The following is a 23,452-nucleotide window of genomic DNA, read 5'->3' on the forward strand; positions in this document are numbered from 1 at the left end:
CTTTTGCTTACCAGAAATCGTTTTAACTGTAACAGGTGCAATGATATCTATGATATTCACAATTTTGGAATTAAAGTTGCTTACAAGATCATTAGCATGACATGGGTTTAGAGGTGGTAGTGAGGAGATGGTGTTTTTAAAGAGGACATTAGCATGTTCATTTACGTACCGCTTTTGGACATTCTTTGATTCTGTTTGTGTGTCCGGAATTACAGAAATATTAAAGAAAACACAGAAATGATCAGACAATGAAGGATCAATCACAAGAACATCAGAAACATTGAGACCTTTTGTGATAATCAGGTCCAGAGTGTGTCCCTTACAATGAGTTGCCTCTTTCACATGTTGAGACAGTTCAAATGTGTCTAAAATAGTAAAAATCGTCAATATGAAAATTAAAACCACCAGTTATAACCAGGCAGTCAAAGTCAGTGGAGATGCTAGACAATAATTCAGTAAAATCATCGAAAAAATGTGCAGAATATTTAGGTGGCCTGTCGATAATTAACAAGAGAATTTTGGGAGAGCATTTCAACACAGCACACAGGTATTCAAATGTTGTAAAATCACCAAGTGACATCTGTTTCCCCCGAAACATGTTTTTAAATATAGCAGCAACCCCCTCCACCTCTTTTCCCCGATCTACATATATCAATGAAGTTATAGTTGGGGGTGCTGTCTCCATCAGAATGCTTGCACTGTTATTTTGTTCCAGCCATGTTTCAGTTAAAGACATAAAGTCAAGTTTAGAAGTGGTAATAAAATCATGGACTAAAAATGATTTGCTATTCAGAGACCTGACATTGAGCAGACCCATCCTGATGGTGTTATTGACAGGCTTCGATGTTGGCTTTGATTTGGAGAGAATAGGACTGAGATTGTTTAGGTTAGCAGGGTGGCTAAGTTCCCCAATGTTTACTCTCTTGGTAGTCACAACAGGAATGTAAAAGGTGCCATGATTTGATGTAGGCCAAACAAACCACTATACCAGGGGTCCCCAAACTTTTTGACTCGGGGGTCGCATTGGGTTAAAACAATTTGGCCGGGGGGCTGGGCTGTATATATATATATAGATATATCTATATATATATATATTATATTCATCCATCTATTTTCTACCGCTTATTCCCTTCGGGGTCGCGGGGGGCGCTGGAGCCTATCTCAGCTACAATATATATATATATTATATATATAGATATATATATATATATCTATACAAACTTTTGAACGGTAGTGTATATAGATATATATATATATATCTATATACACTACCGTTCAAAAGTTTGGGGTCACATTGAAATGTCCTTATTTTCAATGAAGATAACTTTAAACTAGTCTTAACTTGAAAGAAATACACTCTATACATTGCTAATGTGGTAAATGACTATTCTAGCTGCAAATGTCTGGTTTTTGGTGCAATATCTACATAGGTGTATAGAGGCCCATTTCCAGCAACTATCACTCCAGTGTTCTAACGGTACAATGTGTTTGCTCATTGGCTCAGAAGGCTAATTGATGATTAGAAAACCCTTGTGCAATCATGTTCACACATCTGAAAACAGTTTAGCTCGTTACAGAAGCTACAAAACTGACCTTCCTTTGAGCAGATTGAGTTTCTGGAGCATCACATTTGTGGGGTCAATTAAACGCTCAAAATGGCCAGAAAAAGAGAACTTTCATCTGAAACTCGACAGTCTAATCTTGTTCTTAGAAATGAAGGCTATTCGACAAAATTGTTTGGGTGACCCCAAACTTTTGAACGGTAGTGTATATAGCGCACTTTCCGCGCGCGATGATGTCACGTTATCGATGAGAAAATGCATTTTTAGACAATATGATTTGCCTGAGCGGCTAGGAGACACCGTGAGTAGCAAGCGGTACAAAGTAGATTAAAAAAAATAAAAATAAATTTTTTTTTTAATACTTGGGACTTCCCGCGGGCCTGATTTTGGACGCTGGCGGGCCGTAGTTTGGGGACCACTGCACTATACTATTACCATCACTAAGGTCTGACCCTAAAAAAGTGCTGACTGAAGGTTTAATTTGACACGTCAGATAGGACTTGATCATGTCCTACATGTGTGCTTAGTGTCTTTCGCAGTCCATCACTGCTGTGATGCTTCCACATCAAACATTTAAATTGTGTGTAATCCATGCAAAAAAAAATAAGAGTGTTGCAGACAATAAAGGGGCCTGCTAATTAGGTGCATCAATATAAACCTCTCTAATGAGTTTCCGCTCAGCGAGCTGTGAGAGGAGAGAAAAGAGGTGCTCATCATCTCGGATCGCACCAAGAGTGGTCAAATTCACATCAAAAAGGAAACAGAAGAAAGTCAAACGAATGAAACATCGCATCGGTTTCCAGTTTTTAAAACGATGACAGCACAGATTGAAAAACTAGTGTCCTTGTTTTTTTGCTTTTTGCAAAGCAGGCAATTCTGCCGCAGTTTATCACTAAAGATCAGAGAGACAGCCTTCCAAGACGAATGGCTGCCTGAATGCACGTGTAGGAGCAAAGGCCGCCGTTCTGCGGCAGGCCTGGACGGATGTGCTATGAGGAGATGATGGGTGTGCATAAGCTAGCAGCACCAAAAGTGGCGGCGCTTTATGCTGACTCTCCACACACCCATCCAACACAATCCATGCCTAATCAATCTAAAGTTGGAAACGGCAGGAAAAGAGAAGCGGGTAAACTGTACATGTGAACTACGATTAAATGCTTATTGGACACTTGTGTTAGGGATGGATACCTTTCACATTTCAATCGATACGGTACCAATTTCCGGGACTTGAGAATTGATATCGGTACATGTGTTAATAATACAATCTCCTTTTTATTTAACATTCAACAGTGGGCTGATAATGATAACTGTGCTGTAAAGTCATTATATTTTGACTTCTTACACTTCTGAGTCTCATTTGCAAGTATTGTATAGTGGACTCTGAATGCAGTTGCAATTCTAAGACAATACATGGCAGTAGTGTGTTCCCTAGCCAGGGAGAAAGTAGTCTTTGCCATTGAGATTAATTTAGTCTTTTGTTGGGTCTTAAAAGCGTTACGTTTTTTAAGTTATTACACAACAGCTGTTTGATCATGCATCTCAGTTGTGTTTTCATTAGAGATGTCCGATAATGGCTTTTTTGCCGATATTGTCCAACTCTTAATTACCGATTCCGATATCAACCGATACCAATACATACAGTCATGGAATTAACACTTTATTTTGCCTAATTTTGTTGTGATGCCCCGCTGGATGCATTAAACAATGTAACAAGGTTTTCCAAAATAAATCAACTCAAGTTATGGAAAAAAATGCCACCTCAGTGTGACCTGTATGGCTGTTGACCAAGTATGCCTTGCATTCACTTGTGTGTGTGAAAAGCCGTAGATATTATGTGATTGGGCCGGCACGCAAAGGCAGTGCCTTTAAGGTTTATTGGCGCTCTGTACCTCTCCCTACGTCCGTAAAACATACTTGCCAACCTTGAGACCTCCGATACTGGGAGGTGGGGGGGCGTGGTCGGGGGCGTGGTTAAGTGGGGAATATATTTAAGCTAGAATTCACCAACATGTATATATATGTATGAAATACTTGACTTTCAGTGAATTCTAGCTATATATATATATATATATATATATTTATTTTATTATACATATAAATAAAAGAAATACTTGAATTTCAGTGTTCTGGAGGCTATCCAGTACATGGCAGTATTGTCCTGTTTAAGAGTGTCACAACATTGCTGCTTAAGGCAGAAGAACTGCTTTACGGTAGACTAAACGTGACTGCTGTTGTTGTGGGTTGTTACCGCGCTGGGAGGACGTTAATGAAACTGCCTAACAGTAAACCCACATAAGAAACCAAGAACCCGCCCTCGATCATTCTACAGTTATGACGTCATTGGGCAGGCAAGCTGTTTATATTGTGGGAAAGCGGACGTGAGAACAGGCTGTCCCCACTCAGGTCCGCATTGAGCTGGAGGGGGCGTGCCGGGAGTTTGTCGGGAGAAAATTTCTGCCGGGAGGTTATCGGGAGAGGCGCTGAATACCGGGAGTCTCCCGCTAAAAACGGGAGGGTTGGCAAGTATGCCGTAAAAAGTCATAAATTATACTTTTTGAAACCGATAATTTCCGATATTACATTTTAAAGCATTTATCGGCCGATAATATCGGCAGTCCGATATTATCGGACATCCCTAGTTTTCATTATCAAATATGGAGATGTTGAACTCGCCAATGCTAATCAGTAGCATATTGATGGCATATTGAGTAGCGCATTACTGTTTGCTCAAGTATTTTCTAATCAGGACTAACTGCTTTGTTGGGATGCAAAATTGCACTATTACCTAAAGACAGTCCGGCTGAGTCCACTCTGAGTGCTGCTTGAGTGCTTGTTTGTCCGTCAAGTGTTTGAGCTGCAACCGGACGTGACGTCACATGCAAAAAAGGTATCAGAATATTTACATTTCTAATTAGTAGTACCAAGCGGATTCGGCCGATTCCTATAAAAATACACCTTCTCCTCATTTGATGCGTTTTCTTTATTTCCATGACTATTTCCATTGTAGATTGTCACGGAAGGCATCAAAACTATGAATGAACACACGTGGAGTTATGTACTTAACAAAAAAAGGTGAAATACCGGTAACTGAAAACATGTTTTATATTCTATCCACCCAGCCATCCATCCATTTTCTACCGCTTGTCCCTTTCGGGGTCACGGGGGGGTGCTGGAGCCCATCTCAGCTGCATTCGGGCGGAGTTTCTCCAAAATAGCCACCCTTTGCTGAGCTTCGAGCACACCTCTGAAGTGAAAACCATTTCAGGTGACGACCTCTTGAAGCTCATCCAGAGAATGCCAAGGGTGTGCAAAGCAGTAACCAGAGCAAAGGGTGGCTATTTTGAAGGAACTAGAATATAACACAGGTTTTCATTCATTTCACCTTTTTTTTGTTAAGTACATAACTCCACATGTGTTCATTCATAGTTTTGATGCCTTCAGTGACAATCTACAATGTAAATAGTCACAGAAATAAAGAAAACGAATTGAATGAGAAGGTGTGTCCAAACTTTTGGCCTGTACTGTATATCGTTAGGATTTATTGATACCGGTATTCATCAGTACTCATACACAGTCCAACCAAACAATGTCAAAAGATTAGATGCAAGACGTACCAGGGTTCAGTGGGACTTGGTGAGGCCCCTTAAAATGAATCTGGCAGTCATTCCTAAAAATATCGATTAGTTTTTGAGTAATGGATAGATAACTAACTGTACTTGGAACGCCCATTTTCCCTTGGCTGAGCGGATATGCCGCCCAATTTTGGTGTGACATAATTTACAGAGCTGGGGCCTTTTCCCCTGCATAAACAGTGTAAATATAAAACTATTATTATGATCACTTATGTTTTTCTTTCCGCCCCGGTCCATAAATTACTTCAAAACTGTGTTCAACATCAAGAGTAAAAAGAAATAAATATAAAAACTGCATCACAGCCAATTATGAGAAAGTGAGTCCAAACTTTAAGCCCAGGGTTTCCCACACATTCATTTATTTGTGGCGGCCCGCCACGAAATAATTACGTCCGCCACAAATAAATAAAAAATTTAAATAAAAAAAAAATATATATATATATTTATTTTTTTTTGTCCTCTCCAGCTTCTCAGGCAAATCATATAGTTGATGTAGATGCCCATATCAGCTGTTCAGATTTACTTTACAAAAGAGAAGAGTAGGATACTTCTCTTGTTGCCTTATTTGTATTTGACTTTATTAAATGTATTTATATTAGAAACACAACATGTGTATAAAACAAAGGGTGCAAAGTCTGCAGGCAGTAGGAAACACATGGTTAAGTGGAGGGAGTAAAACTGATGGCAGTCTAAAGTTCAAGATTTTTGGAGCTCTTTGTTCAGTGGATCAGATGTTTGATGAAGCTCTGTGTCTATCTACCACCACTACTGTTTTCTGTTTATTTGTTACCGACTGTGGCAGGACACCTCTGCCTCTGTTTCACTTTATGTTGCTGGTAAATAATATGGTTGTAGTAGTAGGCTAAAGTTAAATTATTTAGTATGCACTAATTAAAGGGGCAGAGCTTTGAGACATTTTAGCGTTTATATTTTATAAGATATATTTTTTGTAAGAACCACAATTAATAAATATATTTCAGTGAATAACTTATTGTTCAAATCTGTATATAAATATGTACATAAAGTGTTGTAATTATATTGTAAAATGGATGGATGGACGTTTAAAACAAAACTGTTATTATTAATTAGTAAGTATACATTTTTTGAGCCTTTTTAGAGAAAATCAAATCATTGTAGTAAATTATGCAAATTACTCGATGATGTCATGGTGACCACGCCCATAGCCACGCCCCCACCACCACAAGTATCTTGGCAGTTTATGGGAAACACTGAAGCCTGTACTGTACTTCCATGAATTAAAATTGTTTTGATCCAAAAAGGCTGACGGAAACAATTATCCAGTGTATCGCAGACCCCCACAAGCTTAAAGGCCTACTGAAAGCCACTACTACCGACCACGCAGTCTGATAGTTTATATATCAATGATGAAATCTTAACATTGCAACACATGCCAATACGGCCGGGTTAACTTATAAAGTGACATTTTAAACTTCCCAGGAAACTTCCGCTTGAAAACGTCGCAGTATGATGACGTATGCGCGTGACGTCACGAGGTCAAGGGAAGTGTTTGGACCCAATTCAAATACCTCTGTTTTCTTCGACAAAATTCCACAGTATTCTGGACATCTGTGTTGGTGAATCTTTTGCAATTTGTTTAATGGACAATGGAGACTGCAAATAAGAAAGTTGTAGGTGCGATCGGTGGAGCGGCGGACTACAGCAACACCAACACCAGGAGGTTGTGTTGTGTTTTGAGCAGGATAGCAGACGCACTACAGTGAGTAAGCCCGCCGCCGCATCTAAGTTAGCTTCGGTTTTTTTAGCTTCGCCAAGCTGAATATTATTAATCGTGTATTTACATGTGCATGGTTTAATAGTATTTTTGATCTTCTGTCTATCCATCCAGTCAGGTTTTTTTTTAATTTAGTTTCTATCTGCATTTGAGACTGATGCTATCACGTTGGCTACGTAGCTAGGTTAGCTTCTATTTTTTTAGCTTCGAAAAACTGAATATTATTAATCGTGTATTTACATGTTCATGGTTTAATAGTATTTTTGATCTTCTGTCTATCCATCCAGTCAGGGTTTTTTTAAATTTAGTTTCTATCTGCATTTGAGACTGCTATGCTATCACGTTGGCTACGTTGCTAGGTTAGCTTCTATTTTTTTTAGCTTCGCAAAGCTGAATATTATTAATCGTGTATTTACATGTTCAGTCACTGTGAATGTCCATTTCGCGTTCTCGACTCATTTTCAAGAGGATATAGTATCTGAGGTGGTTTAAAATACAAATCTGTGATCTACAATAGAAAAAGGAGAGAGTGTGGAATCCAATGAGCCAGCTTGTACCGAAGTTACGGTCAGAGCGAAAAAAGATACGTCCATCACTGCCTCTCAAGTCCTTCACTGTAACGTTCCTCATCTACGAATCTTTCATCCTCGCTCAAATTAATGGGGTAATCGTCACTTTCTCGGTCCGAATCTCTCTCGCTCCATTGTAAACAATGGGGAATTGTGAGGAATACTAGCTCCTGTGACGTCACGCTACTTCCGGTACAGGCAAGGCTTTTTTTTTTATCAGCGAGCAAAAGTTGCGAACTTTATCGTCGATTTTCTCTACTAAATCCTTTCAGCAAAAATATGGCAATATCGCGAAATGATCAAGTATGACACATAGAATGGATCTGCTATTCCCGTTTAAATACAAAAATTTAATTTCAGTAGGCCTTTAAGTGGTTGCATTTTAAAATCAACTATTTGTAGATGGCAACAAAGCTCCCTTCCTTTCATTAGAATGGTCTGATTCCAAACAACGAAAGCAGAAGGTGAGCCATGTCTCACCTTTATCCGAATGTTAAACACCAAAACATTTAACTCCTAAATAGGTCATTGAGGCTGTTTAAAGTGTTGTCTTCCCTCACAGTTTGAGTGAAACACTGCAAGGATTACCATCTAATGCCAAAGTAATTGCATTTGACTGTCAAGAGGGGGGAAAAACCAAAACCCTTGCAAGTGAAGGGATGACAGTGTCTTTGTAAACCTGAAGTTCCATTGTCGTTCGTTCATTTAGGCATCATTTCTGTGAAACTTCTCTATTCATGTGGATGCTTAAGGTGCCCTCCTCTCACCCCACCAGCATCAAGCCTCATTTTCATCTAAATAAGAATCGATCTCTCCCGCTGTGCGCTATCTAACCTGCCCCTCACTCGCAACTCTCACGGTCACAACCCTGCTCGTCTTCCCCTGTCACCCATCGAAAATGTCATCTATTGCACATCACACCAACAGAACGCACAAGCGATGTAACCCCTTAAAATGACGCAGGATTTACATTAATTAGTAAAAGGGCTTCCAGGAGATAGAGAAGTGATAGCGAGCCAAGCTCTGACTGACTGGTACAATGTCAAACCTTCGTTCTGCATCAGTAACCCAGCCAAATGCAAGAGAGGGGGGGTGAGTCACTGCGGGGGGAGGGGCATATTCTTCAATGGTCAGGGGACACTGATGATGTAAAATAGATGCAACACCCAAAAAAAAAAAAAGTAAAAATGATGCCTAAAGAAGAGCAAAGGCAAGAAATGTGTATAAAAACCAGAGTGGGGTCCTTTTAATACTACAGTATAGCCAAAATATACACAGTAGTCTTATTGGATTTTTTTAGACACCATGCATGCACCCATTTTTAAACAAGTTTCCTAATATTGTTCGTGGTTCCTTTTGTCAAAAGTAATTAGGTATTTCAGTTAGAGACCATTCCTGCTTTGACTTATTAATATTTTAAGAGGACTACTGTCACCTGCTGGTCACATATCCAAATTACATCAACTGCAGTATAAGCGCCTTGCTCTTTTGACTTGTATTGCACGTATCCTTTACACCAGGCCTGGGCAATTATTTTGACTCGGGGGCCACATTTAGAGAAAAAAATGTATCTATGTATATATATATAAATATACACACACACAAACACATACACAAACCCCGTTTCCATGAGATGTAAATATAAACGGAATACAATGATTTGCAAATAATTTTCAACCCATATTCAGTTGAATATGCTACAAAGACAACATATTTGATGTTCAAACTGATAAACATTTTTTGTTGTTGCAAATAATCATTAACTTTAGAATTTGATGCCAGCAACATGTGACAAAAGTTGGGAAAGATGGCAAGAAATACTGATAAAGTTGAGGAATGCTCATCAAACACTTATTTGGAACATCTTACAGGTGGACAGGCAAATTAGGAACAGGTGGGTGCCATGATTGGGTATAAAAGTAGATTCAATGAAATGCTCAGTCATTCACAAACAAGGATGGGGCGAGGGTCACCACTTTGTCAACAAATGTGTGAGCAAATTGTTGAACAGTTTAAGAAAAACCTTTCTCAACCAGCTATTGCAAGGAATTTAGGGATTTCACCATCTACCCTCCGTAATATCATCAAAGGGTTCAGAGAATCTGGAGAAATCACTGCACGTAAGCAGCTAAGCCCGTGACCTTCCATCCCTCAGGCTGTACTGCATCAACAAGTGACATCAGTGTGTAAAGGATATCACCACATGGGCTCAGGAACACTTCAGAAACCCACTGTCAGTAACTACAGTTGGTCGCTACATTTGTAAGTGCAAGTTAAAACTCTCCTATGCAAGGCGATAGCCGTTTATCAACAACACCCAGAAACGCCGTTGGCTTCGTTGGGCCTGAGCTCATCTAAGAGGGACTGATACAAAGTGGAAAAGTGTTCTGTGGTCTGACGAGTCCACATTTCAAATTGTTTTTGGAAACTGTGGACGTCGTGTCCTCCGGACCAAAGAGGAAAAGAACCATCCGGATTGTTATAGGCGCAAAGTGTAAAAGCCAGCATCTGTGATGGTATGGGGGTGTATTAGTGCCCAAGACATGGGTAACTTACACATCTGTGAAGGCGCCATTAATGCTGAAAGGTACATACAGGTTTTGGAGCAACATATGTTGCCATCCAAGCAACATTACCATGGACGCCCCTGCTTATTTCAGCAAAACAATGCCAAGCCACATGTTACATCAACATGGCTTCATAGTAAAAAAGTGCGGGTACTAGACTGGCCTGCCTGTAGTCCAGGGGCCGTACTTATCAAGCTTCTTAGAATTACTCCTAAGAAGTCTGCTAAGAGTTGACTTAAGAGTAAATAAATTCTTCGCTGAAAGCTGCACTTAAAAGTTAGTTATCAAGCGTCTTACTCACACTTTCAGCGAAGTGTAGGACTGAATCTTAAGTGTCACACTCAGAGCTGAATTACGACATTACTATGTGCCGTAAACGGAATTTTAGGTGACGTCATTTCTGTGTCCATAGAAATGACCAATCACGGAAGGGAATCCGTTGTCTAAGAATAAAGACATATCTTGGAAATATTTAAGTGGACAATGGGAGTGTATATTTTGACAATAAACTACAAAATAATACAAAACAAACTAGTCCCTGCCGGCACTCACGCTACCGCTCCCTCTCTTCTATCGCCCACACACTCACTGACGTCACTCACCTCACGGCCACACACATACGCTACTGTCATAACATTTTCTTTCCAATTCATTAATTAGGCAACTAATTTGAAACTGGTGTGGGTGGCTCTATATATACTAGCCCACTGCAGACACATGCAGAAATCAACAAGGAATGGAAAAGTATTAAATCTGTGACAAAAATAATATCCGCTCTGTCTAAACGATACCGTTTGATCAGCTGCTCGTCATCAAAAAACAACAATTGTTCCGTTCCCTGAACGTTCGCGCACGTCTCTCTCGCCTCAGTGCCATCCTCTGCTGGCAACTCCTAACCACTTAAGACACCTCTGAAGGTCTCTTAAATATCGTGGAGAGTAGGAGTGATTCTTAGACTTAAGAACGTTGATAAAAAGCTTTTATTCTTAAGTTTGAGAGTAGGACTAAATTTCGCAAATTCTCAGGACTTAAGTGTAAAATGGCACTCTAAGAAGCTTGATAAGTACGGCCCCAGACCTGTCTCCCATTGAAAATGTGTGGCGCATTATGAAGCCTAAAATAGCACAAGGGAGACCCCCGGACTGTTGAACAACTTAAGCTGTACATCAAGCAAGAATGGGAAAGAATTCCACCTGAGAAGCTTCAAAAATGTGTCTCCTCAGTTCCCAAACATTTACTGAGTGTTGTTAAAAGGAAAGGCCATGTAACACAGTGGTGAACATGCCCTTTCCCAACTACTTTGGCACGTGTTGCAGCCATGAAAAAAAAATAAAGTTTATGAGTTCGAACATCAAATATCTTGTTTTTGTAGTGCATTCAATTGAATATGGGTTGAAAATGATTTGCAAATCATTGTATTCCATTTATATTTACATCCAACACAATTTCCCAACTCATATGGAAACGGGGTTTGTATAAACTGTGACAATCTGCTGTACAATGTGTGTGTGTTTGGGTCCTATTTTTAGGAACGGTATTACAAAACCTCACAATAATGTCTGATTGAATGTTTAAAACGTTATGACAGACCGCCTTAAGAAACGGAATGGAATTTTACATGTTCTACTGAATGAGATACATGAATATAAAGAATGTGGGATTTACAATATTAACTATGAACGATATATAACACTGAATATTGACAACATATGAACGTCACACCCCCTCTCCATCCACATATTTTACAATCAAAAATGCAACAAAAACAGTGAAATATGACCGCGAAGAGTAAAAAAACAAAAACATCTACAATATGATATAATATCACTTTTCTTGTAAAACTTTGTTGTTAAAATCTGTCCCTGACACCAGCATTTCAGGCTCTGGAAACACTCTGTGGAAATGCTCCCCACCCACACTGCTTGGTGCCTCGTCTGAGCTGCTGTGACTTAGATTACCATAGTAACTGATTAGATGACCATAGTAACTAATTAGATGACCATAGTAACTAGTATGTAATTCAAAAGTGCAGATTCTAACCATTGAAATACTTTGTATAGTTGAAGACTTACGGTCATTTGAAAACATCACTGCACATCATAATGGCAGCTACACTTTCCATCTTAAAGATCTAAAAAAATTATTTGGGAATGTCCGGCGGGCCAGATTGAAAAACAAAAAGGGCCGCACGTGGCCCTCGGGCTTTAAATTGCCCAGGTCTGGTTTACACTGTCCAATAATAGTACTGAGATGTAAAAAGGACCAAAAAATCTTTATATACAAGTGATAAAACATGGCTCAATTTGACAGCTTGCCTCCATTTAGGGTGGTTGTGTACGGAAAAGGTGCCATCACTAGTTCCTTAATGACGTCAGTGGAATAATCCCGGAAACCAGCTTGAGCCGCTGGTAGGGAAAGGAAAGGCATCATCAGAAATTATTCCGTCTATACTTTTTAAAAAATTTTTATAAAGACAAAAAGGGTAATTACCCAGGCGGCCACTGGTCTCTTTTACCATCAGCTGCGACTGCTCCTTGATGGACTGCAGCTCTCGGACTATCTGACACTGCGTGTCCATCTACGGAATTATTTACAGAAAAAATTGATATTAAAATATGACAAACCGCATCATAAAAAGTTGCTCTGGTTATGATGGAAGTGTGTGTGAAAGAAATTAATGTCTATAAAAAAAAAAAGCTCATTGCATACGTACAATAGCCGCCATTGTGTGCATCATGGGTTGTTGCCTACTGAGGAGGCCGTGGTAGTCAGGTTTATTTTGAATGAACTGGTATTGTGAGGACTGAGCCAAACATGTTTGGTCTAATGCGACAGCCTTCTGGGACACTTTCCTGTGGCACATAGAACTATTAGAATAGAATCAGAAGGACTACGGTAGTGCAATACTGCACATATTAAGGGTGTAACGGTACACAAAAATGTCGGTTCGGTACGTTCCTCGGTTTAGAGGTCACGATTCGGTTCATTTTCGGTACAGTAAGAAAAAAACTAAATATACATTTTCTGGTTATTTATTTACCAAAATGTGTAAACAATGGCTTTATCCTTTTAACATAACAATAACATACATATACACGCAGGGTCCATTGCCAGGGTTAATGTGGTCAACATATATAAAATAAAAACTACAGTAATTTCCGGACTATAAGCCGCTACTTTTTCCCCTCGTTCTGGTCCCTGCGGCTTATACAACGGTGCGGCTTATTTACGGCCTGTTCTTCTCCGACACCGACGAAGAGGATTTCGGTGGTTTTAGTACGCAGGAGAAAGACGATGACACAATGATTAAAGACTGACTTTTCATATACCGGTAGGCTGGTTATTTTGATAACGTACAGGCGAGCACTTTGTATTACTTTGCACCGTTGTATTATTTGTGCTCTGCACGAATGCTGTTCGCCATGTCAAAGAAGTGAAACTTTGATTGAATGATTGAAAGATTTATTGTTAATAAACGGGACGCTTTGCGTTCCCAAACAGTCATCTCTGTCCCGACAATCCCCTCCGTGGTAGCAGGAACCCCTATATACTACGCTAATTACACATCAAAACCCTGCGGCTTATAGTCGGGTGCGGCTTATATATGGAGCCATCTGTATTTTCCCCTAAATTTAGCTGGTGCGGCTTATAGTCAGGTGCGGCTTATAGTCCGGAAATTACGGTAAATAAGATAAGGCTCAGAATTGGTTTCTTAACAAAAACCTTTCTACCGTGTTTTTCGGACTATAAGTCGCAGTTTTTTTTCATAGTTTGGCGGGGGGTGCGACTTATACTCAGGAGCGACTTATGTGTGAAATTATTACCACATTACCGTAAAATATCAAATAATATTATTTAGCTCATTCATGTAAGAGACGTATAAGATTTCATGGGATTTAGCGATTCGGAGTGACAGATTGTCTGGTAAACGTATAGCATGTTCTATATGTTATAGTTATTTGAATGACTCTTACCATAATACGTTACGTTAACATACCAGGCACGTTCTCAGTTGGTTATTTATGCCTCATATAACGTACACTTATTCAGCCTGTTGTTCACTATTCTTTCTTTATTTTAAATTGCCTTTCAAATGTCAATATTGGTGTTGGGATTTATCAAATAAATTTCCCCCAAAAATACGACTTATACTCCAGTGCGACTTATATATGTTTTTTTCCTTCTTTATTTTGCATTTTTGGCCTGTGCGACTTATACTCCGGAGCGACATATACTCCGAAAAATACGGTACATATAAAGTGCAACATTTCCACAAATAAAGTGCAAAATTAAACTGCTTCAAGTTGTTGCCCAGATTAAATAAAATGACAAAACTTTTCTTCTACATACAAAAAGTGCAACATTAAACAGTTTCAAGTCAACTCAGCCTCAGATTAACTTATTCCCCCCCCCCCATATCCTTTAACCCTGGTGACTTTCACTCAATCTTCATATCTTTTGCCAGAAAAATCAGTTTATCCACATTGTCTGCAGAAAGAGCAGACCTGCTTGCAGTTACAATGTCTCCAGCTGTGGAAAATACCCTTTGGCTGGGCACGGAGGTAGCAGGTATGGCGAGGTAGTGCCTGGCTAACTTGGCAGTAAGAGGATATATGGGCTCATTGTTCTTCCACCATAGAAGTGGGTCAAAATCTAGTTTTTAAATGCAATATGGTCTTAAATCTGCTGCTATAAAAACACCAACGGCATTTGTTATTGCTTTAGCCCTGCCTGACTCGCCGAGGAGAGGCTGCTTGAATGCGGTGGGAGCTGTGTTTGTTGGTCTTTATCTTCGTTGAAGCGATGTTATCCATTGTTGTGTCGCACCGCGAAACCGAAATGTTCCCAAACGGCAGATCTAAACGAGGCAAGAGGGTCTTCCAGCTCTGGCTTTTACATGTAGTAGTAGCCCGGTCGTTGCTAGCATGCCGTGTGTTGTGCCTCGGTTTGCATTGTTTACACAACGTGCGGTGCGCTACTTAATATGTCCGTGTGGAAACTTGTTCGGTACACCTCCGAACCGAACCGAAACCCCCGTACCGAAACGGTTCAATACAAATACACGTACCGTTACACCCTTAGCACATATACATACATTTTCAGTTCTTCTGCCCGTCTCTGGTGTTTTTGTAAGAGTGCTCCCCAGGACTCATGTTCAGCTTTAAGCCTAAATCACAACACAGTTAGTGTAAAATAAGAAACCTCTGTAGCGGCATATATTATATTCACCTGTTAATAGTATTTTGGATTTTATCCAAGGCTGTCCGCGTTGCAAAATCATCACATCTGAAAGCACATATTTCAACTAAAGGTGAGACAACAAAACCATTTGTAAAAAGACAAAATGGGAACAAACCCTCATGCATTACCTCGCTTCACTGTCAGGATGTGTTTGTTGTTCACTGCGTATGCTTTTGCTCAGAGAGTGCCACTCCGTCTGCAAGTTCTCAACTATAGAAAGAAGGAAATGGACAGTTTCAAGTAAGGATTAAAAAAAAAAAGACTGAATCCCATGCTATGCTATGTCATTCCATGCAGCCAAAGCAGGTTTTAATGGAAGAGGGGAACGCACACACCTTGTTTTTGGAAAACCTCTGTTGGAGATGAATTTGGCACTGATGTGAGGGAATTCTCAAGTCTTTCAATGGCAAGCTGTGGACAAAAAGATTGATTTGAAACAGAGCGGCACCTTGGTTTTCCTACACTCCACGTTTCATGTGATTTGTTTTTGGCTGCCAAAATTCCACCCCCATTTGTTTTGTACAGCCAAATATTGCGAATCATGTCATTTTCTCCCAGTCATCATCATCAGTTCCTTTGCCAACAAGAGTGTTGAATAAAAAGTACAAGTTACGCATAAAGTTATCCATTTAGTTCCACTTAGGTATCAATTATATTAATAAATTAGTTCAATGACTTATGTTTACCTTGCATGTAACAAATTCTGTAAAAATAAAATGGCATTCAACATTCCCCCCCCCATGTTTTAGTACCATTTCGGGCAGTTTCAAAAGTACTGATTTGGTACTGGTATTGGAAAATATGTCAACGATACCCAACTCTATCTGGAATGGATTAATTGGATTTACATATATTCTTATTTAATAATTAATGCTGTCAAATGATTACTTTTTAAAATTAGATTTATCACACTTTTGAATTTGGATTAAACATGATCATTCAGAAGTTATTTATCATTTGAATAATTTAAATTACATTGAAAAAGATCACAATATTTGGACAAAAAAATATAATTTTATTTTCAGAATGTCATATAGGATTCAGGGTTGTCCCGATACCAATAATTTGGTACCGGTACCAAAATGTACATTGATACTTTTCCAAATAAAGGGAACTACGAAAAAGTGTCAATTTTGGCTTCATTTTTACAGAAAATCTTACAATTTCTTGTACTTCAAACATATCAATAAACAAAAGTTTAGAAGGTTCAAATATAAATTAAAGGGCATTAAACAGTGTTTTTCTTGTTGCACCCAAAGAACAATTTAAAATGTTCCATATTACATATACCGTATTTTTCGGACTATAACTCAGGTTTTTTTCATAGTTTGGCCGGGGGTGCGATTTATACTCCGGAGCGACTTATGTGTGAAATTATTAACAAATTACCGTAAAATATCAAATAATATTATTTATCTCATTCACGTAAGAGACTAGACGTATAAGATTTCATGGGATTTAGCGATTAGGAGTGACAGATTGTTTGGTAAACGTATAGCATGTTCTATATGTTATAGTTATTTGAATGACTCTTACCATAATATGTTACGTTAACATAACAGGCACATTCTCAGTTGGTTATTTATGCCTCATATAACGTACACTTATTCAGCCTGTTGTTCACTATTCTTTCTTTATTTTAAATTGCCTTTCAAATGTCTATTCTTGGTGTTGGCTTTTATCAAATAAATTTCCCCAAAAAATGCGACTTATACTCCAGTGCAACTTATATATGTTTTTTCCTTCTTTATTATGCATTTTCAACCGGTGCGACTTATACTTCGGAGCGACTTATACTCCGAAAAATACGGTAGTCTGACATAATCAAGGATTAGATTTGAATATAATAAAAAAGCTTTATTAACATAATATTAAATTATTTATGATTAATGGTTGCCAATTCAGGTAACCGTCCACGGTTAAGGATGATGAGCATGTACGGTCAAAATAAACTGTGTGATAAACCTGGGTACGTACATGATTATTGCAATATGTTTTGTAATTGATCCCGAGGTAACTTGCAGGGATGTGAGCACCCATTGGAAAAATAATAAGGAACATTTCTATCAGCACAAAGTGCTGCCACGCAAACCTCAATTTTTTTTTTTGAAAATCCTGCAATTGGCTGCATTTCTAAACTATATTTTACCTTCAGATTTATTATCATCTACCAACCACTTTTGGCTGTCTTTTTGTCACTTACATGTCCCATGTAATGTACCACATCATTTTTAGTAGGTCCTTTGCGAACATAACTATCACTGAAAATTAAATGAACAATTCTATGACGTACATGCAAAGAACTCAAAAGAACGTTCCCCATTTGGCAACTTTATCCTGTAGCCACGCCCCCTTGGGTAATATACTTCCTGTGTTGTGATCAATTACAAAACATATTACAATCAGTCACGTCAAAAATATACCTTCTCACTGGAAACTAACAAATACTCTAAAAGTATTTCGGAACCAACAGTGTTCGGATCACCCAAAATGGACAACCGACAAAATTGTGACTCGGAGAGCGAACAGAGGCGGCAAAAAGTAAGCTAGCTAGATTGTTAGCCAACTAGCAAGCTTGTTTTGGTGCTCTTGATCGTTTTCCCGTCCTGCAACTCAGTGCGGCAATTAGGCAGGAGGAACAGACGGTACACCTGCGGCTGAGGCGAGTGCTCAACAAATTTTGTTCAGGTCGTATTTTTATTGATATTTCATTTAAAAAAACACGGATGTGATATTTTGACGCGGAAGTTAATGTTTAAAAATGCAGAAATTTCAAATGCCTAATTTATTATTTTTGACAGCCGTAATGATAATTCTGTTTATATCTGGCCTTTTGAAATGGATTACTGCCAATACAGACCGAGGTACAACTGTTTTCCAATTCTGCAATGCGGGTTTTAACTATGCTTTAAAATGTAATATCGGAAATTATCGGTATCGGTTTCAAAATTATCGGTATCGGTTTCAAAAAGTAACATTTAAGACTTTTTAAAACGCCGCTGTGTACATGGACATAGGGAGAAGTACAGAACGCCAATAAACCTTAAAGGCACTGCCTTTGCGTGCCGGCCCAATCACATAATATCTATGGCTTTTCACACACACACAGGAGAATGCAATCCATACTTGATCAACAGCCATACAGGTCACACTGAGGGTGAACGTATAAAAAACTTTAACACGGTTACAAATATGAGCCACACTGTGAACCCACACCAAACAAGAATGACAAACACATTTCGGGAGAACATCCACACCGTAACACAACAGAACAAATACCCAGAACCCCTTGCAACACTAACTCTCCCGGGACGCTACAATATACACCCCCGCTACCCCCTACCCCTGTCCCCCCCAACCCCGCTTACCTCAACCTCCTCATGCTCTCTCAGGGAGAGCATGTCCCAAATTCCAAGCTGCTGTTTTGAGGCATGTTAAAAAAAAGAATGCACTTTGTGACTTCAATAATAAATACGGCAGTGCCATGTTGGCATTTTTTTCCATAACTTGAGTTGATTTATTTTGGAAAACCTTGTTACATTGTTTAATGCATACAGCGGGGCATCACAACAAAATTAGGCATAATAATGTGTTAATTCCACCACTGTATATATCGGTATCGGTTGATATCGGAATCGGTAATCAAGAGTTGGACAATATGGGAATATCGGATATCAGCAAAAAAGCCATTATCGGACATTTCTAAATAATTCTGTTACAACTGTTTTCCAATTCTGCGATGGGCGTTTTAACCTCCAGAAGCAATTTTTGAGTTTATCGATTCCTTCGTAGAAATGTGACGGGATCCAATTGATTCGGACAGTGATGCCTTTTGAACTTACCTTCATGGCAGCCTCCATCAACAGACTCAACCTCTCTTGCGGTGATAAAGATGTGCTGATGCTCTTGCACAGACCTACAAAGAAAGAACATTTATCGAAATGAACATTTCATGGCCATTGCTACCCTCTTCGTAAACTCACTCTGATATGGATTGGGAAGGGAAGGAAGAGAGCGTCTCGTAATGGTGGCTCGCCTCCAGGATTTCCTCCGTGCAGTAGGGCTGGCGGACGGACACGTCGTCGGCTCCTCCCCGCTTTCGGACGGCTTTTCCAGCAGGTCCATGTCAGTACGATCCCCCGAGGCGTCCGGCGTCATTGTGTCGGGACACGGCATTTCAACACGTGGTGATTTTTGCGGGGGAACGGTGCTCGGAGAGGTGGACGAGCACCGTTTTCGTTCGGACGAGTGATTGGCCTGAGTTCACAGAGACACCAAACAAATGAGTCGGTACCACAGCAGGGCTGCACGGTGGCCTGGCGGTTAACACGTCAGCATCACACTCCCGGAGATCCGTGCTTGAAAGTCAGTTGGAACATCTCTATGTGACTTATAATCCAAAAAATACGGTAGTTGGAACCAGTCTAGGGCGTACCCCAACTCTTACCCCAAAAGGTCAGCTAGGATAGGCTCCAGCTTACTCACAACCCTAGGGAGAACTAGCAGTATAGAAATTGGCCTATCCCCATTCACTATAGAAGAGATCAAATTTGGTATTTTTATAAAAGACTAACATAGAAATGTTCGTCAACATTATCAAAAAATGTTCTACATAAATCGTGATTTATGAAAGTAAGGCCTACATTTTGTAATTGGCTTAATGGTTTACAATTACCAATCAAATCTTGGAGAATGATTAGGAGTACAAAAGCCCTTAAATTGATATCTTTGTTAAAAACATTTAAAGTGATTTAGGTAGCCCCTTTTGTCTTTTTATTTATTTATTTTTTATTAATATTATTTATTCATATTTAATACTCTCTGGATTTGCTTGTTTTCTTTCTTTGTTGTTGAAAGTGCCAAATTCCAGAAATTCCCAGAATTCCAGGTCTTCCGAGACATGTTTCCCATTCAAAATGAATTGCCCATTTTTCAACCTATTCAAACCATTTCACCTTCAACACATTCTGGAAATTCAAACTATGATTTCCCCAAGTTAAAAAAAATTCCAGAATTTTCCAGAATTCCTGGTTTTCCAAAGCCATATTTCCACCCTTTTTTCTGGCGACTACTCCTTTCACATTTTTCAACCTATTCAAACCATTCCACCTTCAACACATTCCACCATTCTGCTGTGTGTGTGTGTGTGTGTGTGTGTGTGTGTGTGTGTGTGTGTGTGTGTGTGTGTGGGGGGGGGCTGTGTTTACTAACAAGACATGGCAGAGCCAAAGTCGAGTTTCTTAACATGGAGATATTCTCACTACTTTTCTTTTGTCGACCACAAAGAAAATAACATTTTAGTTAAATGTAAGTTGTCTTGGATCAAAGATCCTATCCTAGCAATTTCAATCTGCTGAAACAGCTACAAAAGCAACATGTTTCGACGAAGCTAGTAAAGAGAGACACACTTCACCTCCTAAGCAACAGCGGCTGGATTTTAACGAGGCGCTGCGCACTGAAGGTACACACACTCTGTCAATTCTCTTATATACTCTTTCATTCTAGTCTTCTAGAGTGTTTGATTATCACATCACTCTAAATGTATAGACTATAAAGTTCACAAACATAAAGAGGGATGCTAGTGGGCCAGGCCAATCTTTCCTTATCTCTAAACTAAAACTTGGGAAATGTGTAGAGTGTTCTTGGCTTCAGACATGATTTTATTTCAGAAAAAAACGCCTGGTTAGGCTTTGTGTATGTAGTGTGTGCCTTCCTTGGTTTACAGTAGTGATGGGTCCGGCAACACCGATGCATCGGCACATACGTCGAGCTCATAGAGCAATACACTGTGTCGGTGCGTGTACCGCTTTTAGAAAGTCACGTGATCGATCATGAGCTGTTTTGGTCACGTGACCGATACGCGAACTGTGTCACACTCCCGCCTCCTCTGTGCCCTGTGAGTCGGTCTTTTCTACACCCGGAGAAATAATAACTAAGAAGAGACGACTGAAGTGTTGATAACAACCAAACCTACACCCCCCCCCCCTCCTCTATGTCCCACACCCCGGATTGTAAATAATGTAAATAATTCAATGTATATACTCTGATGATTAACTTGTGTGATGACTGTATTATGATGATAGCATATATCTGTATCATGAATCAATTTAAGTGGACCCCGACTTAAACAAGTTGAAAAACTTATTCGGGTGTTACCATTTAGTGGTCAATTGTACGGAATATGTACTTCACTGTGCAAAAAGTTTTAATCAATCAATGAAAGAAATCGTCTAAAATTGAATACGTTGGAAAAACTGTTTTTTTTAAATAAAAATGTGTAAAAAAATAAATTTAAAAAAATCCCAGCCCACAAGCATCCTCATTCACAACACGTTCTCTTAGATTTCCATGTTCACATTTTTTATTGACTGTATCTAAAAAAGATTAAAATATATTTTTATTTAAATGAAGATATGAAATAATCCTAAATGAAATGCAATGACTTGGTTTATATTATTGCATATACTAGGTCATAAAATCAGTGTCAGTTGAGTCGGTCAATAGGTTGCCTGTAGGGATTTTTAATGTCCAGCAGATGTCAGTATTTAGTGACACAATATCGACACAGTATCAATACAGTTTTGCAATGTGTCGAAACGCTTCATGATGCGTTTACAGCTATGTTGTTATTATACTGTTTGTTACTTATGTATGTTATGTTGCAGCTATTTAAAATAGTTTTGTCAATTTGTTCTGGCCTGAAACAAATTGGCCCTTTGAAACATATCTTTGTCTTTGTGTGTTGTATGTAGACCACATTGCTTAGCAGAGTTCAGTGATGCAAATACATGTCAAGTTGATCAACACATTGTATTATTCTCCAGTGCAATAACAGTACTGAAATGAAGGCTAAAAGGGCATTAAAGGGGGCCTTGAAAATTAAAAAAAATTACTAGTTACTTTTCACAGTAACGCATTACTTTTTGGTGTAAGTAACCGAGTTACTTTTGAAATAAAGTAACTAGTTACTGGTTTTCAGTAACTAACCCAACACTGCCCCCTAATAATATAATGTGATGATAGATGGATCGTAACATTATCTAAAGCTAGCTAAAATGTCACAATGATTTAAACTAGAGCATACCTCGTCCGGGGTTTCCACAGTGCCGACAGTCCCGCAACTGCAATATAATAAAATGCAAGACTTATTAACAAACGACAATTCCACAGTACCGCAACTGCAAAACAATAAAATGTAAGACTTACCGGTATTAACAAAAGACAATCTTGTAAAGTGCAAGAAAAACAACAACAACATTGGCTAACATTGGAAGTACCATGATGATCTTAGTTAGCGCACCGACAAAGCTGCTTAAAGGTGACGTTAAAGCGAAGTCTGAAGCCACTAAATGATGAACCGTGACTTAACTAAGTTTCAGCGGCAGAGCAAGCAAACATTTGATAGCAACAAGACGCAAGAAAGAATAACAAACAAACCTGTCTTGGTCTGTGGGCGAACATTCCTCCGGCGCCATCTTTTCTTTCAAATCCTCATCGCGCGCCCAACATGCTCCGCCCATTCCCGGAACTGGTTTCTATACACGGCATTGTGGGAAATGTAGTCTTCTTATAGTAGTGATGAAATATATGGCCCTCCGAGGGGAGCCGTTCAAAAGACTGGCTTCTCATTATGCAGTTTTTTTTAACTGTTTTATATTACGCTACTTGCGGGAATATTTGAGAAATATTGACTACTGTAGTTTTATTTATTTTTGTTGTGTTATCTTTGAAAACGGCTGTGCCATATCCCTATACTTAGACAAGATATTATATTTTATTTTCCCTCACCTTAAAAAAAATTGAATCACAAGAGCATTTTGACAATACAGAAAAAAAGTAATATGTAAGATAAATATATGCATGTATATCCAAAGTATAAATACAACTGGAATACATTTTAGACATTATTATATATGTGAATCCAAAGTGCCGGAGATTCAAGAAATACACGGCTGACTTACCCGTGTAAAAATTTGTCCGAGGAGGGGGACCTTAAACGCTGGTTTAGTGTGGCTGAAACGGGGCTTAGGCCATATAATTATTCGTTTAAAGGGTTAAACGACTTAGTGTAGACATGGCCTCAAAGTAGGTGTACTGTCACCACCTGTCACATCACGCCCTGACTTTT

General features: G+C 39.1%; 1 protein-coding gene across 3 annotated transcripts; it reads right to left on the reverse strand.

Moving 5' to 3' along the window:
- Window positions 1-12,336: 12,336 nt before the first annotated feature.
- Window positions 12,337-22,879, reverse strand: LOC133651418 (kinetochore-associated protein DSN1 homolog). 3 transcript variants are annotated; one of them, XM_062049366.1, is made up of 11 exons: window positions 22,762-22,879; window positions 22,409-22,445; window positions 19,308-19,581; window positions 19,167-19,240; window positions 15,660-15,735; window positions 15,453-15,534; window positions 15,313-15,369; window positions 15,179-15,250; window positions 12,797-12,935; window positions 12,574-12,661; window positions 12,337-12,488 (listed from the first exon to the last, which is right to left on the reverse strand). In XM_062049366.1, the coding sequence occupies exons 1-11, from the start codon at window positions 22,842-22,844 to the stop codon at window positions 12,382-12,384; spliced, it is 1,089 nt and encodes a 362-aa protein (XP_061905350.1). In that variant the 5' UTR covers window positions 22,845-22,879; the 3' UTR covers window positions 12,337-12,381. The 3 variants fall into 3 exon arrangements, with proteins under 3 accessions (XP_061905350.1, XP_061905348.1, XP_061905351.1); XM_062049364.1 differs by having other exon boundaries at window positions 12,797-12,950; XM_062049367.1 differs by lacking the exon at window positions 22,762-22,879 and adding an exon at window positions 22,602-22,624 and having other exon boundaries at window positions 12,797-12,950.
- Window positions 22,880-23,452: the final 573 nt, after the last annotated feature.

Source organism: Entelurus aequoreus, linkage group LG06, assembly GCF_033978785.1.
Source record: "Entelurus aequoreus isolate RoL-2023_Sb linkage group LG06, RoL_Eaeq_v1.1, whole genome shotgun sequence".
In the NCBI taxonomy this organism is placed as follows: domain Eukaryota; kingdom Metazoa; phylum Chordata; class Actinopteri; order Syngnathiformes; family Syngnathidae; genus Entelurus; species Entelurus aequoreus.